General features: G+C 33.5%; 1 protein-coding gene across 1 annotated transcript in view; it reads left to right on the forward strand.

The window, feature by feature from the left end:
* LOC128559487 (uncharacterized) overlaps window positions 1–20,994 on the forward strand; it is a 45,422-nt gene that overhangs the window by 14,250 nt on the left and 10,178 nt on the right. Inside the window, exons 5-6 of the mRNA XM_053551256.1 lie at window positions 15,554–15,789; window positions 16,998–17,163. Of these exons, the coding sequence (XP_053407231.1) occupies window positions 15,554–15,789; window positions 16,998–17,163 (402 nt within the window). The remainder of the gene's footprint in view (window positions 1–15,553; window positions 15,790–16,997; window positions 17,164–20,994) is intronic.

Here is a 20,994-nt window from a genome sequence, read left to right on the forward strand (position 1 = left end):
ATTTTCAGAGTAAGAATTAATAGTTCTCATTTGTTTCCAAAACATATAGCCTGTCAGTATTAAAGTTTCAAAGTTTTCTTAAGACATATAGCATTAATCCTGATACCTAGATTTTTATTTTCTTTTTGTCGTACGATCTTGATATTTTAGTAATATCAAAAGCTATGCTAAACTTAACTTCTACTCTACGTCACATTTTATGTGTGAGATTTTGTCTATATATTTTACAGATTAAACGTTTTTAATTTTATTATTTTATCAAGAAAATCTTCTTAGAAAATTAGCTTAGTACTCTCTGAATTACTGTGTTTTTATATTATATCTTCGGCTGCTACAAATGTATCAAAGTATCTTTTTAACATTAAAATACTTAAATCGGAAAACATTTCCTTTTGGGTGGGGTAATAACATACCGTTGTCTCTACCTTAAAGAAGTCCAGAAAACTAGTGTTTCACAAACTGACCCTGTTTAGTATTATTTCACATCATTTTTTACCGACCTTTAAATAAAACAGAATTTGTATCTCAACAATTATCCAAAGCGTTGTCTGCACTGGGAAATAACTGCCAAGTTTACACATTATTACACAACAGCAAATTTAAGAGTTAAATCTGACAAAAAAAATTTCTATTGTGCAGTGGCATTTTTCTTAAATGCCCAGGACAGAACTCATTGTATTCTAAAAGGTACGCCACAACGAAATGTCTGTCTTTAAAATTAGATTTTGTTAAAAATAATTCTGAACCAGTGCAATCTGACTAAAGTACTTGATCTTCTAAACGAAGATCTGAGAACGACCCATTCACATTCGTCTTCTGTATATTTTGGATTTCCATTATTGCTATTTTTATGCTATCCAATCAGGCGACTTGTTCGATTGTCAAAGAGTAAGAAAAATATGCAGTTATTCCAGGACTCGAACCCGGGACCCCTCGCTTACAAAGCAAGTGGCCTACCGACTGAGCTAACCGGCTATCTGATACATTACGACATAAGAATTGTAAATATCAAAAGTCAATGCTAGAGGTAGATTTGCAAGATGTTGTAAGCTAGGCTCTGATTGGCTAGTGAAAGGGCCGTCAGAACGAGGCAATGAATAGGTCGTTTTCAGATCCTATGCGTAGCGTAATAGGAGATGTACTTTAGTCAGATTGGAACCAGTGTTAAGTTAATTCATGTACTGACTTACTATATAACACGCAATTCGCGACAGAATTATCCATTTGCATCTAGTAAAATTCGGCTGAGAGATCGCAAACATCCTTGATTAATATATGTGCAGGCCCATAATTGAGACTATGCCGACATACTTTGACAATGTTCCCACTGTTAAGGATTATAGATGTCCCTTAACCGAGATAAACCATGACCGGATGAACTACAAACTACGGCTAGAAGATTATGTACTGTTAGGACTGCCAATAATCAAAAATTCTTCAATTACTTCCAATATTTATTTTTCATAGACCAAAATTTATATAACTTCTTAATGAGTCTATTCTATTTTTAGCTCACCTGAGCACGAAGTGCTCAAAGGTGAGCTTTTGTGATCGCCCAATGTCCGTCGTCCGTCGTCGTCCGTCGGCGTCGGCGTCAACAATTTGACTGTTAACACTCTAGAGGTCACAAATTTGAGCCAATCTTAATGAAACTTGGTCAGAATGTTACCCTCAATTAAATCTTGGATGAGTTCGATATCGGATCATCTTGGGTCAAAAACTAGGTCACCAGGTCAAATCAAAGGAAAAGCTTGTTAACACTCTAGAGGATACATTTTTGACCCAATTTTAATGAAACTTGGTCAGAATGTTACCCTCAATAAAATCTTGGACGAGTTTGATATTGGGTCATCTGGGGTCTAAAACTATGTCACCAGATCAAATCAAAGAAAAAGCTTGTTAACACACTAGAGGTCACAATTTGGGCCCAATCTTAATGAAACTTGGTCAGAATGTTACCCTCAATAAAGTCTTGGACAAATTTGATATTGGAATATCTGGGGTCAAAAACTAGGTCACCAGGTCAAATCAAAGGAAAAGCTTGTTAACACTGCAGAGGCCACATTTATGACTGTATCTTCATGAAACTTGGTCAGAATGTTAATCATGATGATCTCAATGTCCAGTTTGAATCTGGGTCATGTGGGTCAAAAACTAGGTCACCAGGTCAGATCAAAGGAAAAGATAGTTTACACTGTAGAGGCCACATTTATGACTATATCTTAATGAAACTTGGTGAAAATGTTAGTCTTGAGGCTGTATAGGTAAAGTTTGAATCTGGGTCTGCTGGGGTCAAAAACTAGGTCACTAGGTCAAATCAAAGGAAAAGCTTGTTAACACACTAGAGGCCACATTTAAGACTGTATCTTTATGAAACTTTGTCAGAATGTTAATCTTGATAATCTTTAGGTTCAATTTGAATCTGGGTCATGTAGGATCAAAAACTAGGTCACCAGGTCAAATCAAATGAAAAGCTAGTTTACACTGTAGAGGCGACATTTATGACTGTATCTTTATGAAACTTGGTCAAAATAATAATCTTGATATTCTCAAGGTCCAGTTTGAATCTGGGTCATGTAAGATCAAAAACTAGGTCACCAGGTCAAATCAAAGGAAATTCTAGTTTACACTGTAGAGGCGACATTTATGACCATATCTTAATGAAACTAGGTCAGAATGTTAATCTTGATGATCTATAGGTCAAATTTAAATCTGGATCAGGTGGGGTCAGAAACTAGGTCACTAGTTATTTTCATGAAACTTGATCAGAATGGTAATCTTAATGATTTCAAGGTCCAGTTTGAATCTGGGTCACTAGGTCAAATTAAAAGAAAAGCAAGTTTTCACTTTAGAGGCCACATTTATATCATATCTTAATGAAACTTGGTCAGAATGTTAATCTTGATGGTCTTTAGGTCAAAAGGTCAAGTGAGCGATACAGGGCCTTCATGGCCCACTTGTTCTATAATTATCTGCATCTCTTTCTGTCTTAGAGTTCATAAAATTGAACTATTTTCTAACTCTTTCTATCTTTCTTCGAATTTATTTATAACTCTTTCACTTGATCTCTTTCGATCGAATGCTACTTATAAGCACACGGTTTTTAGTTTATATACATGTTTACATTCTATACATGACGGAAAAAATGAAAGTAGATTTTTCCCGGAATAAATATCCGCCAATGAGATTTAACCAATATGGCGGCCATTACAAGTTGACAGTTACATGGTGCATGCTACTTTCATTTGGACTAAATACAAGTAATATTTATAATAAATGATTATGAAAACCTTAACAAAAGATACATTTTATATTTATAATTTAACTGTTACTAATATTTAAAGTGAAACACTAATACGTTTTGTGAATTTTATGGCAAGAGTTTGGTTGTCTAGCGTTCATGAATGAATGGGGTATTGTAACCAGCATAGCACTACCCCCGCGCTTCAAGAATTGTCCCAATTCTTAATACTTGGAATGGGTAAGTTTGTTCATAAATTTACACACAAAAACTGTCTCAAAGTGTTTGCCATTTTATAATTCAATTTATATGTCATTAGCACATATTTTAAACATTTTAAAGATGAAATATATAAATACATTTATACATTTAAAAATGTTCAATTGTTTGTAGATAGAAATGTTACTGTAATACTATTAAAACATATTATAGTTTATCAATACATAAACTGAAATGTTAATGTCTGTCTTATCTTTGTATTCCAGATAAGTCTTGGGCAGTTACACTATGAGAATTTAAGTTGTCTTAGGTAAAACAGTTTTCCATAAATCAGTCTTCCGTAAATCAGTTTTCTTTAAATCAGTTTTCTATGTAACAGTTTTCTTTCCTTTTACCTATCACTCTCTTTATATATTTATTTATTTTTAATTCAATTTAAACTTTTTGGTGATAGTTGTGACTTCATAGACATAACCATTTTCTTCAAAAACATAATTGTTCTCTTTCTCTAATACCAACTTCCCTTTCCTCTCTATTAGTTTTTCCACCTTTTTCAAAACTCCGTCTAATTCCTTCATTTCATCTTCATTATTTGTCAAATCTTTCAATACTATGCTTGTCTCATTTTTCTTAATTTCTTCTTTCTTTTCTTCTTTATCCATTTTTCTCCTGTTTTCACTGTCATTATTTTTCTCTTTTCTATTTTGTCATTGTTTCTTTTTCTTTTCATTTCAATCCTCCCTTTTCTTTGATTCATTTGTGTATGTCTAATTCTTCTTTTCAGTTTCAGTCTTTTTCTCCTCTTCCCTTTTCTTTCTCTCTGCTAGCTTTTTAGCTTCTTCTTTCTTCTTCTGTTCCTCTTCTAATTTTGTTTCTTTTTCTTTTCTGACCTGTTCTTCCATTCACTTTCTTTCAGTTTCTAATTTCTCCTCTTCTTTTTGCTTTCTCTCGGCTTCTAACTTTTCCTGTTCTTTTATCTTTCTTTCTGCTTCTAACTTCTCCTCTTCCTTTCTTTTTCTTTCTGCTTCCAATTTTTCATCTTCCTGTGTCTTTCTTTCTGCTTCTTATTTCTCTTCCTTTCTCTTTCTTTCTGCTTCTAACTTTTCCTCTTCCTTTCTCTTTCTTTCTGCTTCTAACTTTTCCTCTTCCTTTCTCTTTCTTTCTGCTTTTAATTTCTCTCCCTTTCTCTTTCTTTCTGCTTCTAACTTTTCCTCTTCCTTTCTCTTTCTTTCTGCTTCTAATTTCTCTCCCTTTCTCTTTCTTTCTGCTTCTAGCTTCTCCTCTTCCTTTCTCTTTCTTTCTGCTTCCAATTTCTCCTCTTCCCTTCTCTTTCTTTCTGCTTTTAATATTTCCTCTTCCTTCCTCCTTCGTTCTGCTTCTAGTTTCTCCTCTTCTTTCTGTTTTATTTCTTCCTCTTTCTTTCTTCTTTCCTTCTCTGTATTCTCTTTTTCCAACTCATCTATTTCGTATATCCTGACTTCATTCAAATAACAATCCTCTTGAAATTTCTCAAACTCATCATCACTACTCCTTTCTCTTTCTTTCTGCTTCCAATTTCTCCTCTTCCCTTCTCTTTCTTTCTGCTTTTAATCTTTCCTCTTCCTTCCTCCTTCGTTCTGCTTCTAGTTTCTCCTCTTCTTTCTGTTTTATTTCTTCCTCTTTCTTTCTTCTTTCCTCCTCTGTATTCTTTTTTTCCAACTCATCTATTTCGTATAATCCTGACTTCATTCAAATAACAATCCTCTTGAAATTTCTCAAACTCATCATCACTACTGCTACTGTCCGTATCACTATCTGTATCACTCTCTGTATCACTCTCTGAACTTTCACTTAGATTCAATTCTTCTGCAACACTTCTCCTTCCTGGCAGTACAGGCTTTGTTTTCTTCCTTTCGCATATTTCCCTGTTTATGTCTATGCAATACTCTGTTTCAGTTTTCTGAACAAATTTGTCCACATCTATCTCAGCATTAATACCCTTGCTTCCCGTAATTTGGTGAAACATTACATAATTATTTCTGTCAGTCCTGCATGCATGAGGATTGTCAATCCTTCTAAAAAAATTGAACATTTTCTGCATTTATATGAAAATCCGCAATGTTGTATTCTGAGATGAGCCATACATGCTCTCTTGACAGGAAAAGTGAGATCCTCACACAGTTCACAACGGGATTTCTGCAAATATAAAAATAATCAAGTTTAATTTATGTATCCGGTTCACTTTTTCTTATCTTATCTATTCTTTATCATTATCTCATCATATTTCTAAATATCTATAGACAAAGTTAAAATTTCCTGTTTTTGTATTTTTTATTTTATCATGGTGGACAGTTTTTGGTTTGGTTCTAGCACCAGTCTTAATTCTGTATAAAACATCATTAACCTTGTCAATCATTTCACATGGCCCAATCCATGGTCTTTGAAATTTTGGACTGAGTCCCTTTTTCCTTATAAGGTGGTAGTACCAAACATTGTCTCCTGGTTTGTATGTATTAAATTTTAGTTTTACATCATATTTGTTTTTCATACTCTGACTTGCAATATCCATATTCTATCTAGCTATTTCTTGTACCCTATTTAACCTTTTCTCTAAATTTATCACATAATGTATTTTGTTTTGTTCTGTTTCAGTCTCATCTTTGTCTAGACATCCAAAGAACATATCTACTGGTAACCTGATTTCTCTACCAATATGTAACATACAAGGAGTGTATCCCGTAGAGGATTGAACAGAGGATCTATATGCCATCATAACCAGATCAACATGTTCATCCCAGTCTCTCTGATTTGATGAAACATAAGGTGTGAGCACGTTAATTATTGTGGCATTGTGTTTTTCTATAAAGCCATTTCCTTGCGGATGAAAAACAGAACAACGCGTCTTTTCTATTTCTAAAAATTTACACATTTCTAAAAATAACTTGGATTCAAATGTTTTTCCTTGATCAGTATGACATATCAATGGACAACCCAAATGATTGATGTACTTGTCAACTAAAATTTCTGCCTCTTAATTATCAATTGCATAACACTCGGTCCATTTACTAAACATATCTCAAACAACCATCAGATATCTATTTCCTCTATTAGTTTTAAAAAAGAACCCATAAAATCAATTGCAATTTTTCATTTGGTGCACCTACATTATATGTTTTAAGTGGAGCTTTTGGTTTCTCAATGTACCTCTTCTACTATTACAAATATCATAATTCTTACTCCAATTCTCTACATCTTTTCTGAGAGCAAACCAGAAATATCTATTTCTTATTTTGTGTAAAGTTTTCTTGACACCTAAATGTGCACTGCACTTGTTATCATGAAGTTGCTTCATAACAGATTCCCTATGAGATTTTGGAATAACAAACAATAATTTGAATGACGAACCATCGTCACTCTCCCATTTTCTATACAAAATGTTGTTTTTCACAACCATTGAATCAAGTCTAGCCCAATAATATTTCACTTCGGGGTTAAATTTTGAAATGTCTTGCCAGCTTGGCCTTATTCCATCTTTGATCAGATCTTTTATCAACTTAATATTTAAGTCAGCATCCTGAATTTCTACTACATCAAATTCTTCGAATGTTAACTTAATATTGCTTTGATTAGAACCACCCTAATAACCAACTATTTTAGCATCATTGTGATCATTTACTTGACTAGTACTAGGCATATCAACGGATCCTATCAAAACATTATCTTTATCTGTTGTATAGGTATCATCTACCAGAAATATACTAGCTATGTCTACTTTTGACTGTCTGCTATTGTTATTCTGTGAAATATTATTCAAATCAAAATTTGATGAAGAACATTTGTCATTGCTACGGCCAACAGAATGATTTTCTGAAATGAACCCCGTTATAACATGACTAACTCTATCAGCATTTTGTTTTGAACAATTTTCCGAACTGTGAATAATTTCTTGTTTTTCAGATATGTCAGGACAAGAACAGTTGAACCACCACATAAGAACCAACATCATACAAGAACTTGATAACAGAGCTCCATTTATGTGGATAAAAATCAATATCAAAGCAAGGGAAAGAAATATGCTACAACAACCCTTATCAGTCATCCATGAATTATCTCTCTTGGAACAAACTTTTTCACTTTTTCACTGTAATCCTACATCAGATTTGAAGCTACTTTATCATTGTATGAAATCTGTATATTAGAAACCATAAAATCATCATCTTGTGTCTCTTCTACTCTCATACAGTATTTGCAATTGTCCTCTACACAAGGACGTCTAGACAATGCATCTGCATTAGTATGTAACCTACCAGCTCTATGCTCAATTGTGAAGTCATAAGCACAAAGAAATGTTAACCATCTTGCCAACTGACCTTCAACATTCTTAAAATTTAACAACTATTTCAAACTGGAATGATCACTTCTAACAGTTATACGTTTACCATAGATATAGTGATGGAAATGGTTCATTGCTGTTATAATAGCCAACAGCTCTCTTCTAGTTACACAGTAACGCCTCTCAGTTTTTGTGAAACATTTCCTGAAATACCCTTCTCTTCCATGCTTCTGTTAACCTTTGGACTGAAGTTGTGTAGTAAAACTTTTTGAATGACAGATTATATCATTCAAATATATGATAATAGTTTTCCACAACAAACCAGTGAATACCATTTGCATTAAGCGTGTAAATGTGGCTGGTGCTATACATAACCCAAATGGTAACCTTTTCCACTGTCATTGCTCGCCCCCTGGTATAGAAAATGCATTTTTATGTCTATCTTTTTCATCCACATCTACTTGCCAATAACCCAATTTCATATCTAGACAAAACCACCATTTTGAACCGGCCAAAGCTTCAATACTATCATCAATTCTAGGCAAAGGTTGAATCTTTCTTTGGAAGAAAATTCAAGCCCTAGTAATCGCAGCACAATCTAAGGGTACCATCAGATTTAGTTACAGTAACCACTGGTGCATTTCATGGACTATGGGGACATTTCTCAATTATACCGTCATTTTTCATTTTCTGAATTTCTTCCTCGACAGCATTTCTTTTACTTAACGGTATTCTGTAAGGATACTTTTTAACTGGCTTAGCATTTTCTGTATCAATTGTATGGGTGATTAAGGAAGTGTGACCTATATCACCAGAATTTTTACTAAAAACATTTTGCTAAATTTACTGACGACTTATTGAACATTTCTGTTAAATGATCTGGAAATATTTAATTTGAAGTAGCATTTTGCATGTTAACCACACTGACTGTTTCTTTTTCAACAAAATCAATAGTTTCCAAGGTTGCTGTCATAGTATCCTTGAATATTTCAACTGCCTTGTCTGAAAAATTAGTACCAGTTTTTGCATCTACCAGGACCTTTGCAACCATAAGACCTGTTTTCCGGTAAAATTACTAGACCCTTCTACTAAACATGGCTTATTCGCATGGTCTAATAATTTAGCCTGTACAAAAATGTCACTATTTGGTTCAATAGTTGTATTTTCACAAACAGACATCCTGCAACAATTTGATTGATAGCCATTTTTCATATAACAAGGAACTTTGTCTCCTTTAACCAACATATGATTTTTTACTTATCATTAAATCACATTTATTTGCCCTCATGAAATCAGTGCCCCAAATACCATCTTGTACCATGTCAGAAATAAGCCTTTCATGACTAAAAGTATGGTTACCAGATGTTACATTCACAATAGCCTTTCCTAGAAACGGTTTACTTTCCCCTGTAACAGTACACAACATTTTGTTTACTGGTAAAATCTCAGGTTTTGTACTACAGTCCCATTTTTCAATGATTTTACTGATAATAATAAATATATTGGCCCCAGAATTACATAAACATGATACAGAATTACCATTTATCAATGTGTCACAAAAATAGCCATTTTCATTCCCAAGGCTGTTAAGATGAACAGTATTGGACCTTAAAGACACTGATTCTGGTATGCAAGGTATGTGGCCTCTGGTCTGCGTATTGGCAGTAAGAGCCAATATAAAAGACTGGACGATTGATAGACTTGCTTCTGTTTATCATATTAAGCTACTGTATAGCTACTGTGCAGTACATAGATTGCATGTGATATTTTTCACCTTCATAGCAAATCAGTACCCACGTTTATAACGAGTTTAGAAAGCCTGATTAAATTGGGACTAAACAAACAAAGTGATAAAATACAACAGCATATTTTATTTAATCAAGCTTTATAAACAATTATATCTCATTATTGCTTGATTTTTTATTTTAAAAAAAAAAGAGAAAGAAAATGCATTCAGGCACCTTTTTAAAAATAATGAATAATTCATCTATAAATAAATCATGTGTATTTTGAACAAATTGAATGATATTTGTTTATTGCTGGATTTTATCATGAAGGTCCATATTTTTTTCATTTATTGAAAATGCGACTGAGCACTTCTTTAATTTCTAATAAAATCCAGCAGTATTCAATTTTTCTGTTTTTATTTTGTTACTAAGATAAAAAGATCATAATTAATTAATAATTGAAAAAAATGCTTGTCATTTCTTTTATTGAGTTTTAAATAATTATTTCATTTTTCATTAAATAAAGATGAGAGTTTTCTAAAATGGCGAGAATTGTCTTGATGTAAGAATTATGATTAAATTGGTTAGGACATTACTCAACAAGAATGAGCAATTACAATTAGTATATTATCAATTGAAAAAACTTTTTGTATAATCAGAAAAAAGCTGCATTTTAATCAGTGAAATGTATAGCACTGGAAATAATTAATTACCTTTACATATCAATAAAATTTATGATCCTCTGACATGGACTACATGTCAAGGCTACAGCGGTTTTATGGACCCTTATCAGACTGGACCAGACAGGATCCTGTTTATTGAGGATTTATGTGTCTGGCTTCTAGGGGTGGTGGGGGCACTTATATTGGAGATTTTCTTTGCCTTTAATTCTGGTTTGGTCTGGTTGCGGTCCCCGAATTTGACATCCTCTCATTTCCCGACCTACTACTAGTGTGACTATTGTTCTGTCTGTTATTAGTTTGATCATTTCTTGACTCAAACCTGTTAGCATTGTACAGTGATCTATTTCTGTTTCTGTTGAAATTTGACTTTCTGTAATTGTTATTGTACCTGTTTCTGTTAATTGTACCACTGTTTTGTCTGTTGAAACTATTCTGATTGTTTGAATTTGTATAGTGTGACTATACATGCTGTATTCTATCATTTTTCTGCATATAATCTAATTTTTCCACTTTTTGTGTAAGTGTATCAATTTTTCTGAATAGCTGTTCCATATTTGTATGTGGACTATTTAACCTATTTTCATGTGTTACAGAATTAAAGGCGCTCGCTATAGTTTTTCTGGACGGGTCGATATTTACCCCAACACCGTGCCAATTTGGTTTCAATGTAGCTCACTGCAGTGTAGGTGCGGTCTTCTGCGCATGCCCGGAAGTGATTATCTAATGTCGCGTACGGCAAAAATTCGCAAATTATTGTATGTTCGCATGCATTTAATGTACAAAATGTATAATATACTGACTAAAGGTTAGGGTAAGTATCACCATGGTTACAAAATATATACATTTAAAGTACTTTTAGTTCAAATTGCTTCAATCCGACATATACTGGAGTTTGTTATTTATACCAACGCTCCAACTCTGAATTGAGTCACAGCTGTTTCTAATCCCGTACCGTACCCGTACCGTACATTCGTAAACTATAGGTTTTGTTAAAAAAAAAGGCGGAAACTTTCATCGTTCTATGCCATCAAAATGCTTCAGAAACACCTTAAAATCCGATTATTAAGAAATCTACCGTTTGATAATTTTATATATACATTTCTAAGTCATTTGCTCAAACACTGAAAGAGTATTACGTGCCAACCTGCGTTGTATAAATGCCCGCCACACCCAACCTCGTTGTAATTTGATTTAAGCGAAATTTAATATGGTGACCTATCAATGTTCTTTTTGTTTTAGATTAGGTAGACATAACCAAAGGTATGTGCAGAGTTTGATTAAATTCTATTATGTAAAACTAGATAAAATAGCAGAAGTACCAACTTAAAACTGACAAAAATATGCAAAAATAGCCCTTGGGTCTGCTGAACAAATATTCCTTTCTTTACAAAATCGTGTTCTTTTGATTTCTCTGAGCATGTTTCAAATAGATATATTGTTTTCCGTTATAAAAATGTTTAGATAATCAAATTTATGCTGATTATTGTACTTTACTGAAATATATTTTAGGATTACAGAAATTTTGAAAAATGTTTAAAACAGCACCATATCTAGGGGCAAATTAAATTGAAACAAAGCTGGTGACCTAGTATTTTTATTTCATTTTTCAATACATCATATCATGATCTTTTAATACAAAACATTTCATCAAAATCTATTATTGAGAAAAAAATTACGAAACTGTAGCGAGCGTCCTTAACTGAAATATTTGAACTATCCTGTTGTACTGTGCTATTTACTGCTTGTAATCTCTGTCTATCAGCTAATTTGTGTGTCTCTAATCTTACAGCTATTGTTTCAGCTTCTGCTATTGTTTTCGGACAACATTCTCTTAATCGCAATCTAATGTCGGAGTCATCTGTGCTATCAATGAATGAGTCTAGTGCTAAAATTTCTGTCAAGTCAGTTAGCATCAGGATAAGCTTGTCTTGTCAACTTCTTTATTTGCTGAGCTAAATCTGTAATTGTTTGTCCTTTTTGTCTTTTCACAGATTTTAACTGTGATCTGAAAATTTCAGCTTTATTTCTAGTACCATATCTTGTTCTGAGAACATTACCCAAACAGTCAAAATCTCTTTTCTGCAATTCATTCAACTCACTAAGCAAAGACCTAGTATGTCCATTTAATGAGCTAGCCAAATATAGAGCTTTCATCTGTTAACTCTGGGTCAAATATTCACCAATGTCTGATGAACCATAAGTTTAAGTTTTAAATTATTTATACTACTTGTATCAACCATTTTTGATTGGTATTTTGATTGGTATTTCTGTCGGTTAACCTGTTTATACTGTCATTTGACCTATTTACACCAACTACAGAGTTTAGGTGTCTATGGTGAAAATTCACCTCATCATCAACATGTATATTCCGTCTGTCAGACATATTTTGTACCTGTTGTTCTAAAATATCAACATTTCCCTGTAACTGTGTATTTAAATTACACAAGGTTACACTGATTGTTTGTAGAATTACTGACATGTCAGACATTTTCCTCTCTAAATGGAAATTTGAGCTATTTCTTAAATTAGACTCTTCATTTATCCTTTCAGTTTCTTGTTCATCATATTCTGAATTTATCTCATGTCTATTCATATCTGTCATTTTTAGCTCACCTGTCACGAAGTGACAAGGTGAGCTATTGTGACCGCTTGATGTCCGTCGTCCATCGTGCGTCGTCCGTCGTGCGTCGTGCGTCAACAATTACTAAAAAACCTTCTTCTTGAAAACCACTGGGCAGAATTACACCAAACTTCATAGGAATGATCTTTGGGTGGCCCCCTTTCGAAATTTTTCAAAAAATTGAATTCCATGCAGAACTCTGGTTGCCATGGCAACCGAAAGGAAACATTTTAAAAATATTCTTGTCCAAAACAACAGGGCCTACGGCTTTGATATCTGGTGTGTAGCATTATCTAGTGGTTCTCTATCAAGCTTGTTCAAATTATCCCCCTAGGATCAAATATGGCCCCGCCCCAGGGGTCACGTGGTTTATATAGACTTATATAGGGAAAACTTTGAAAATTTTCTTGTACAAAACCACATGGCCTAGGGCTTTGATATTTTGTATGTAGCATCATCTAGTGGTCTTCTACCAAGATTGTTCAAATTATCCCCCTAGGATCAAATATGGCCTCGCACCGGGGGTCACATAGTTTATTTAGACTTATATAGGGAAAACTTTGAAAATCTTCTTGTACAAAACCACATGGTTAGGGCTTTGATATTTGGTATGTAGCATTATCTAATGGTCTTCTACCACGATTGTTCAAATTATCCCCCTAGGGTCAAATATGGTCCCACCCCGGGGGTCCCAAGTTTCATATAGACTTCTTTAGGAAAAATAAGTTTAAAAATCTTCTTGTCTGAAACCACAACATTTAGACCTTTGATATTTGGTTTGTAGCATTGTCTAATGGTCCTCAACCAAAATTGTTCAAATTGTACCCCTGGGGTGAAAAGAGGCCCTGCCCTGAGGGTCCGAGGTTTTATATAGACTTATATAGGAAAAAACTTAAAAAAAATTCTTGAAACCATACGACCTAGGCTTTTGATATTTGGTTTGATGCATTGTCTAGTAGTCCTCTACCAAAATTGTTCAAATTATGCCCCTGGTGTTAAAAGATGCCCCGCCCTGGGGTCACTTAGTTATTATGTGAGTTATATAGGAAAAAATACTTAAAAATTATCTGATCCTATTTCCAAGACTGTTTAATTATAATTACCTGATGACCCCAAGTAATATGATGTCACTTGACTGTGACCTTGACCTACTGACCTACTTTCTTGTTCTTTAAGATACAGCCTAGAAATTTTGATGACATACACAGTTTTGCACACAAATCGTAAAACTGAATTTCATTGACCATGAATGTGACATACTGACTTTCTAAATATTTTATTATCAGTTTGACATTTGAAACATGTAGCTCATATTACTCAGGTGAGCGATTCAGGGTCATCATGACCCTCTTGTTAGATAACCATTCAATAAAATTATTCTTTCCAGGTATATCACATCAGACAACAACAACAACTACAGCAGCTAACACAGATTGGTGACAGACTACTGATATTATCTTGTATAATTTTTACAAATAAAACTGTCAAAAAATTCTTGTCTTATGTATATATCTGTTCCAAAATATAAATGTGAAAATCTGTCTCCTTGCTATACAAGGCTGTCTGTGATTTTCCACATGCTTCTTTTTATTTATTTTTTCTATTATTTTATTTTTTCAACAATATCAATTTTCTAAATTTTTTAATAATAAAATATCTTTTTCTTTTGTTTAAAATCGTTATCTTTTAACTTTTAACTTCTTACACCACTTGTTAAGACGGCCAATAATCAAATTAAATTCTTCAAATATTTCCAATATTTATTTTTCGTAGACCAAAATTTATATAAACTCCTTAATTTGTCTATTCTATTTTTCTATAAATTGCCTGCATCTCTTTCTGTCTTAGAGTTCTTAAAATTGAACTATTTTCTAACTCTTTCTGTCTTTCTTCGAATTTCTTTATAACTCTTTCGTTTGATCTCTTTCGATCGAATGCTACTTATAAGCAAACGGTTTTTAGTTTATATACATGTTTACATTCTATACATGACGGAAAAAATGAAAGTAGGTTTTTCCCTGAATAAATATCCGCCAATCAGATTTAACTAGTAAGTCGGCCATTACAAGTTGACAGTACATGGTGCATGCTACTTTCATTTGGACTAAATACAAGTTATATTTATAATAATTAATTATGAAAACCTTAATAAAAGATACATTGTATATTTATAAGTTAACTGTTACCAATATTTAAAGTGAAACACTAATACGTTTTGTGAATTTTATGACAAGAGTTTGGTTGTCTAGCGTTCATGATTGGGTTGGGTATTGTAACCTGCATAGCATTACTTTACTACACGGAGTATGTGTGCAACATGAGTATTGATTTATTTGAAACTATTAATTTTAGTAATACTATTGCTTGTATATGTATAGCTTTGGTACTCCGATACTCTTCCATGGCAATTTCAAATTAGAGCGTTAAAACTAAGTATAAGAAAACATTATAAAGGCGCGACATGAATTAATGTAAACTAAACATTTATCTGCCAGTTTGAGGTTATATCAATTTAACAGAACATTAACTAACAACACTAACAACTAAAATATTGTAGGAATTTCATTTCATTTCTTGGATATTAATGACCACTACCCTCAGTGAATGTCTACTCTTATTTTGACAGGCTTCATTAATGAATGCTTCCATAGAAATCAAACACATGTTATAGGATATCAAACTTAACGTATAAGCTTTTACAAACTAACAGTAAATATACATTTTGTTTTGCTTCTTTTCTATGTGTCACAGATCAAAAGTCCAAGAAGGTAGACGTTATCGTTTACTTCCATATGAAACGCATTGGTGATTGTAAAGAAACTGCAAGACGTCCAGATGTAATGGAAAAATATAAACACATGGTGATTATAGATATGGATTTTGGTAAAGGAAATCTAACGAGCTGGGGAAGCGTGAAAAACGTCAATAAGAATGCAATAGAAGAATTAATAAAAACAGTCCGTGATCTACAAGATCTCTGTTTTGAGGTGAGAACCTTTTTCATGTGTTATGAATACACTTTACATATATGAACTTTCTGACCTTATTTCACACCGTAAAAGAGGTATAAATGCGTTTGACGATTAATTTTACCAATTAAAAATAAGAAAGAGTTATAGCGTTTTATTTTTATGTTCAGCGAAAATACCTTGCTTTAAAAGTAGCTCACACTTATTTCTGGAAGGGGGAAATGTTATTTTTACATCGCATATAACTTAGGTTAGGCGTCTGCAGCGCAGTTTTAAGTAGCGGGAAGCAACGATACACAATTCCTTACATTTGAAGGTTGAGGTTACTGTAGCAAAAATACCAGTAGCACTTTCGTAGTTTGGCTATATAGACTGTATACTAGTCGCAGTAAGATTTTATTTACATTATTTACTAGTTTCTTAAAATAATATTGACTTTGCCTTTGAATCATTTTACTAATCTAACAAAACATGTTATGCAGATCGTGCCTGGGTAGGTGGGTGCGTACATGCCTGTCCGATGTGGTGCTAATTTTTTGGACAAATGAAATTAAACAAAGAAAACAAGAGATATTCCCATGTTTGAAAAAAATAATAGGGTTATCATTATACCGTAGCTCGATCTGGGATACTGTAATCCGCTCGGATGGATTTTGCCAGATGGGATCTCACGAGGCGCTCAGTCGCCGAGTGTGATCAGACCTTGCAAAATCCACAGGTCTGGCTACTGTGACAATGACCCTTTTATTATATACCTCTACCTTTTTGTTTGTTATTTTGTTATTTAGCAAACTGTTCAATGTTTTGCGATATTAAAATGGAACTAAGTGAAGTTTTATGTCCACTACTTATAGAACTATGTCAAGTCATGCATATAGTCCGTCAGCATACAAATACGGCGGGTACAATACGGAATTTAAAAGGTATATTCGGATTTGTTTCTGCTGTTCATATTTAATTGTGAAATACAAGCCGATTTTTTACAGAATTTATATAGGTATATAATAAAGAATTTTCTCCAGTTCAGAAAGATAGGAAGAAAACGATTCATGTCTGAACACTTATTTTTTACATCGGTTCGTATATGTTGGTTCGCATTTTTATCAGTTGGTATAATTTACTCGATGACATTTTGTTCGTTGTACTGATTCTAGAAAACTCAGTTACCCAGTTAGAATAAGTCGTCATACGGTACAAACGGCATTTGTTTATTTCTTTAATTTCAGAAGACATTATATGTATATACATATCCAAACGTGGATGCCAGAGTGTCTGGCGTGATCATAGAAGAATTAGAGAATTTTATGGAAGATGAATTAGTTATTAAGAAAAGCGACCATTGGTATGGATGCGAACCACTTGCTATTATATGCGATGATGAGGCCCCTAACGGTATGTTATTACTGTTTAGAACACCTGCCATTACAATGTTTAAAAGAAATAATTACAAAATTATACATGTAAGCATGGTACATCTGTAAACGGTATATGCACTTGCTGTATATTAGTAGACGCACCCTTTTCTTTCAAACTTTTAATTACAACGTGGTCAGTGTCAAAAAGTATACTAAGTTTGAGAAATCTTGTCTGTTCTTAAGACCCTCCCAACAACCAAAAGTAGTTCACGGCTTTCCAGAGAAACAATTATCTACACAACGTGCAATGCTACAAGGTATGCCTTAATACCATTTTAATGTAAATTCGGCAACTAAAATCAACATAAATTTATGATCTCGTGAATAAACGATGACCTCATGTCACCTGAACTGGAGCGATAATCCCAAATCTGGTACTTTGGTGACACTCTAATTTAATTACTTACAAGCATAGAAATAGTTTAGAAGTTCGTCAACATGAGTGCCACTAAGCAGGGCCGGCTTATGACAGGTGCCGAAAATTAAACAGTCAATAATATTCAATGAATGCAAATTTGAATAAGACTTACTAATAACTCACTGAAAATATATTAAATAGCGATGAATATGGTTAAAACGTAAAAAGAATGCAAACAAATTCTGTTACACTGATTGGTGATAATTTATACTAAATTCAATGTACGGTATAGATTTTAAGCGTGATTGGCGGGAACCGTCGAATACGTAAGTCGTAATGTGCGAGCATGTGCTTTCAGCTAACTCTCATTTTTATCCGAAATGAACTTGCAAAACTTGGATTTCCGGGTAATAACCACACAAAAAGTGAAGGTCTTGTATTGTTTTGTCGCTTGACAAGTAGACAATTTAATTTTTCTCCTTCCTATTTTTGGCAATCATTTGATTCCTTACGTCATCGAAAACTAATGTCACGGGGTATATACAGACATCAATGAATTCCCGGAATAGTAGAAACCCACAGGTTACCCAAACTGACAAATGTGGCAGGCTCGCTTTGACTTACTCACTTTTATTCGTCAGTAAATCAATTATTCACTTATCCCTTGTTACTAAACCTACAAATACAACAAAAAACCGAATAGGATAGAGGCAATTTTATTTGACACCATTTGGATTAACAAAACAATTGAATATTTTATTTCAATATATTCTGTATCTTTTGCAGGAGCGAAGGAATCTTTGATTTACCTGAAAAATACTAAAACACTGTAAAGCAACAGCAATAAAAAGACACCAAAAGGTGCCTATGTTAAGAGAGAAAAGAAATAATAACTTTAACATGTCCGAAGCATTGTGATGATACTCTTATCACGTGGGTAAAGATTACATTTTACTTGGATTTGATCGTAGACACCCTGTGTAAAATTTCAAACTTTAAACTAAAATCAAAGTAAATCCATAAAATATTTCAATAAAACTTCAAAATTTTGTAGTTTGTAGCATCATCTGTGGCATCCCAACCAAAATTTTTGAAATAATGTGATATTTATTTCTAAAGTTACTATATGTTCATAAACAAAATACTTCGTTTAAACCAAAGTGAAAACTGACAGATAATTGAAAATTCAGCTCTCTGTGAAAACCATTTTGCAATAACGGGCGGGTGGGTGGAATAAATTGTTGTAGGTAAGAAATAACTTCTTTCTGGTGTCAAATTCTTGCCTCGAGTAACTAGAACACTTGTAATGCAAGTTTTAAATACTATACACTGACGCTTAATCACGAAAATATCATGCAAAGCATGATCAAAATTGCATAAACAAAATTATGGTAAAGACTTTGAAGCATGAAATAAAGCATGAACTGGAATATAGTAACGATGGGAATCGTGAATAATTTTATTTACTCACTTTTATTCGTGAGTAAATCAATTATTCACTTATCCCTTGTTACTAAACCTACAAATACAACAAAAAAACGAATAGGATAGAGGCAATTTTATTTGACACCATTTGGATCGAGCAAAACAAAGAAGGTTTTAGACTTAAGACGCAAAAATTCAAAGTGAATGCGAATACAAAGAAAATAATATTGCTTAACCTGTGTAAACAAGTAATATCAGAGTCATATCTTGAACTTAACTGAGTTGAAGCAAAAATAAATAATAAGACATTACGTCAAAAACTGCACTGCATATATACTCCATGGACTTCTGACTGGCAATCTCGTTGTCGCTCTCCGGTTGCTGAAGTTTTATAACGAAGACGTCTCTGTGAAGAAGAACACTGAAATTGCGTTTATAAAACCAATGATTAAACAAATAAAATAATGACATATGAAAAGAACAAATGTAAAATAAATATAGAGAAAATTAAAAAAGATGTACCTTCAAAGATTAACATTAAAACATCACAAGTAAGCTTTCACAGCGACATATCAAAAATATGAAATGAGCTTTCACAGCGACATATCAAAACTATCAGATAAGCTTTCACTTTCTAAGTGAGCTTTCGCAGCATCACATCAAATTAACTAATGAGCTTTCACAGCGTCAAATCAAAACAAACAAAATGAGCTTTCACAGCTTCACACAAAACATAACAAGTGAGCTTTCACAGCGTCACACAAAAAATAACAAGTGAGCTTTCACAGCGTCACACAAAAAATAACAAGTGAGCTTTCACAGCGTCACATCAAATAACGAGTGAGCTTTCACAGCGTCACATCAACATAACAAGTGAGCTTTCACAGCATTACACAAAATAACAAGTGAGCTTTCACAGCGTCACATCAACATAACAAGTGAGCTTTCACAGCATCACATCAAATAACGAGTGAGCTTTCACAGCGTCACATCAACATAACAAGTGAGCTTTCACAGCGTCACAAAAAAAATAACAAGTGAGCTTTCACAGCGTCACATCAACATAACAAGTGAGCTTTCACAGCGTCACACAAAAATAACAAGTGAGCTTTCACAGCATCACATCAAAGATATCAAGTGAGCTTTCGAATCTTCACACAAAACACATCTAATGAGCTTTCACAGCGTCACATCAAATAACGAGTGAGCTTTCACAATGACACATCAAATAACGAATGCGCTTTCACAGCGTCACATCAAATAACGAGTGAGCTTTCACAGCGTCACATCAACATAACAAGTGAGCTTTCATAGCTTCAAAATAAAGTCCAATTCGCAACATCGTACAAATTGTCATCTCGCATCGAAATAAAATTAACTTCGAAGATAAATGCTTACCTTATTAATGAATAACTAACTTGCACAATAACAGTGTTGATGATGGCAATCTATATGCTACTGGGCGAAGTTTAACCTCTGGTATGTCATTGTCACTAGCCACGCACTGCACTAAATTGCGATGGTCTGAAAATCAAATTCTAGTCATAATGAAATAATTTAAAGGTAACATGAAATATAATTCTCCGCAACGAAACTTATCTTTATGTTGCTGTCTATGACGTTTTTATTAATTGAATTAAACAAGAGTGGATTATCATACAAGCGTTAACTCAATACGTTTTAGTTAAAGCTCGTTTTCAAACAGAATTTCAACTTTGTATATGCGGCACTTTAGCCAAGAAAGAAAAGTCTAGATTCCAACAAGTAAATACACCCAGGCTGCGCCCTCGTGAAAACATCGCGCCCGACGGACAACCTCCCACCGCGCACAAACAGTGCCAAAACACTCATTTTCTTTAAGTTATTTCTTACATACTCTTCAATTCTACCACTCAAAGTTGGAAATGTTTAGAAATTAAGAAATTATTTTACGTAATTGTGAAAATGTATACTTAACTGGCATCGAGAAGACTTTTGACAGCAGCTGTCGTGTGAACAAGCAGGAACCACATGAACCATTTGTGA

Source organism: Mercenaria mercenaria, chromosome 9, assembly GCF_021730395.1.
Source record: "Mercenaria mercenaria strain notata chromosome 9, MADL_Memer_1, whole genome shotgun sequence".
In the NCBI taxonomy this organism is placed as follows: Eukaryota; Metazoa; Mollusca; class Bivalvia; order Venerida; family Veneridae; genus Mercenaria; species Mercenaria mercenaria.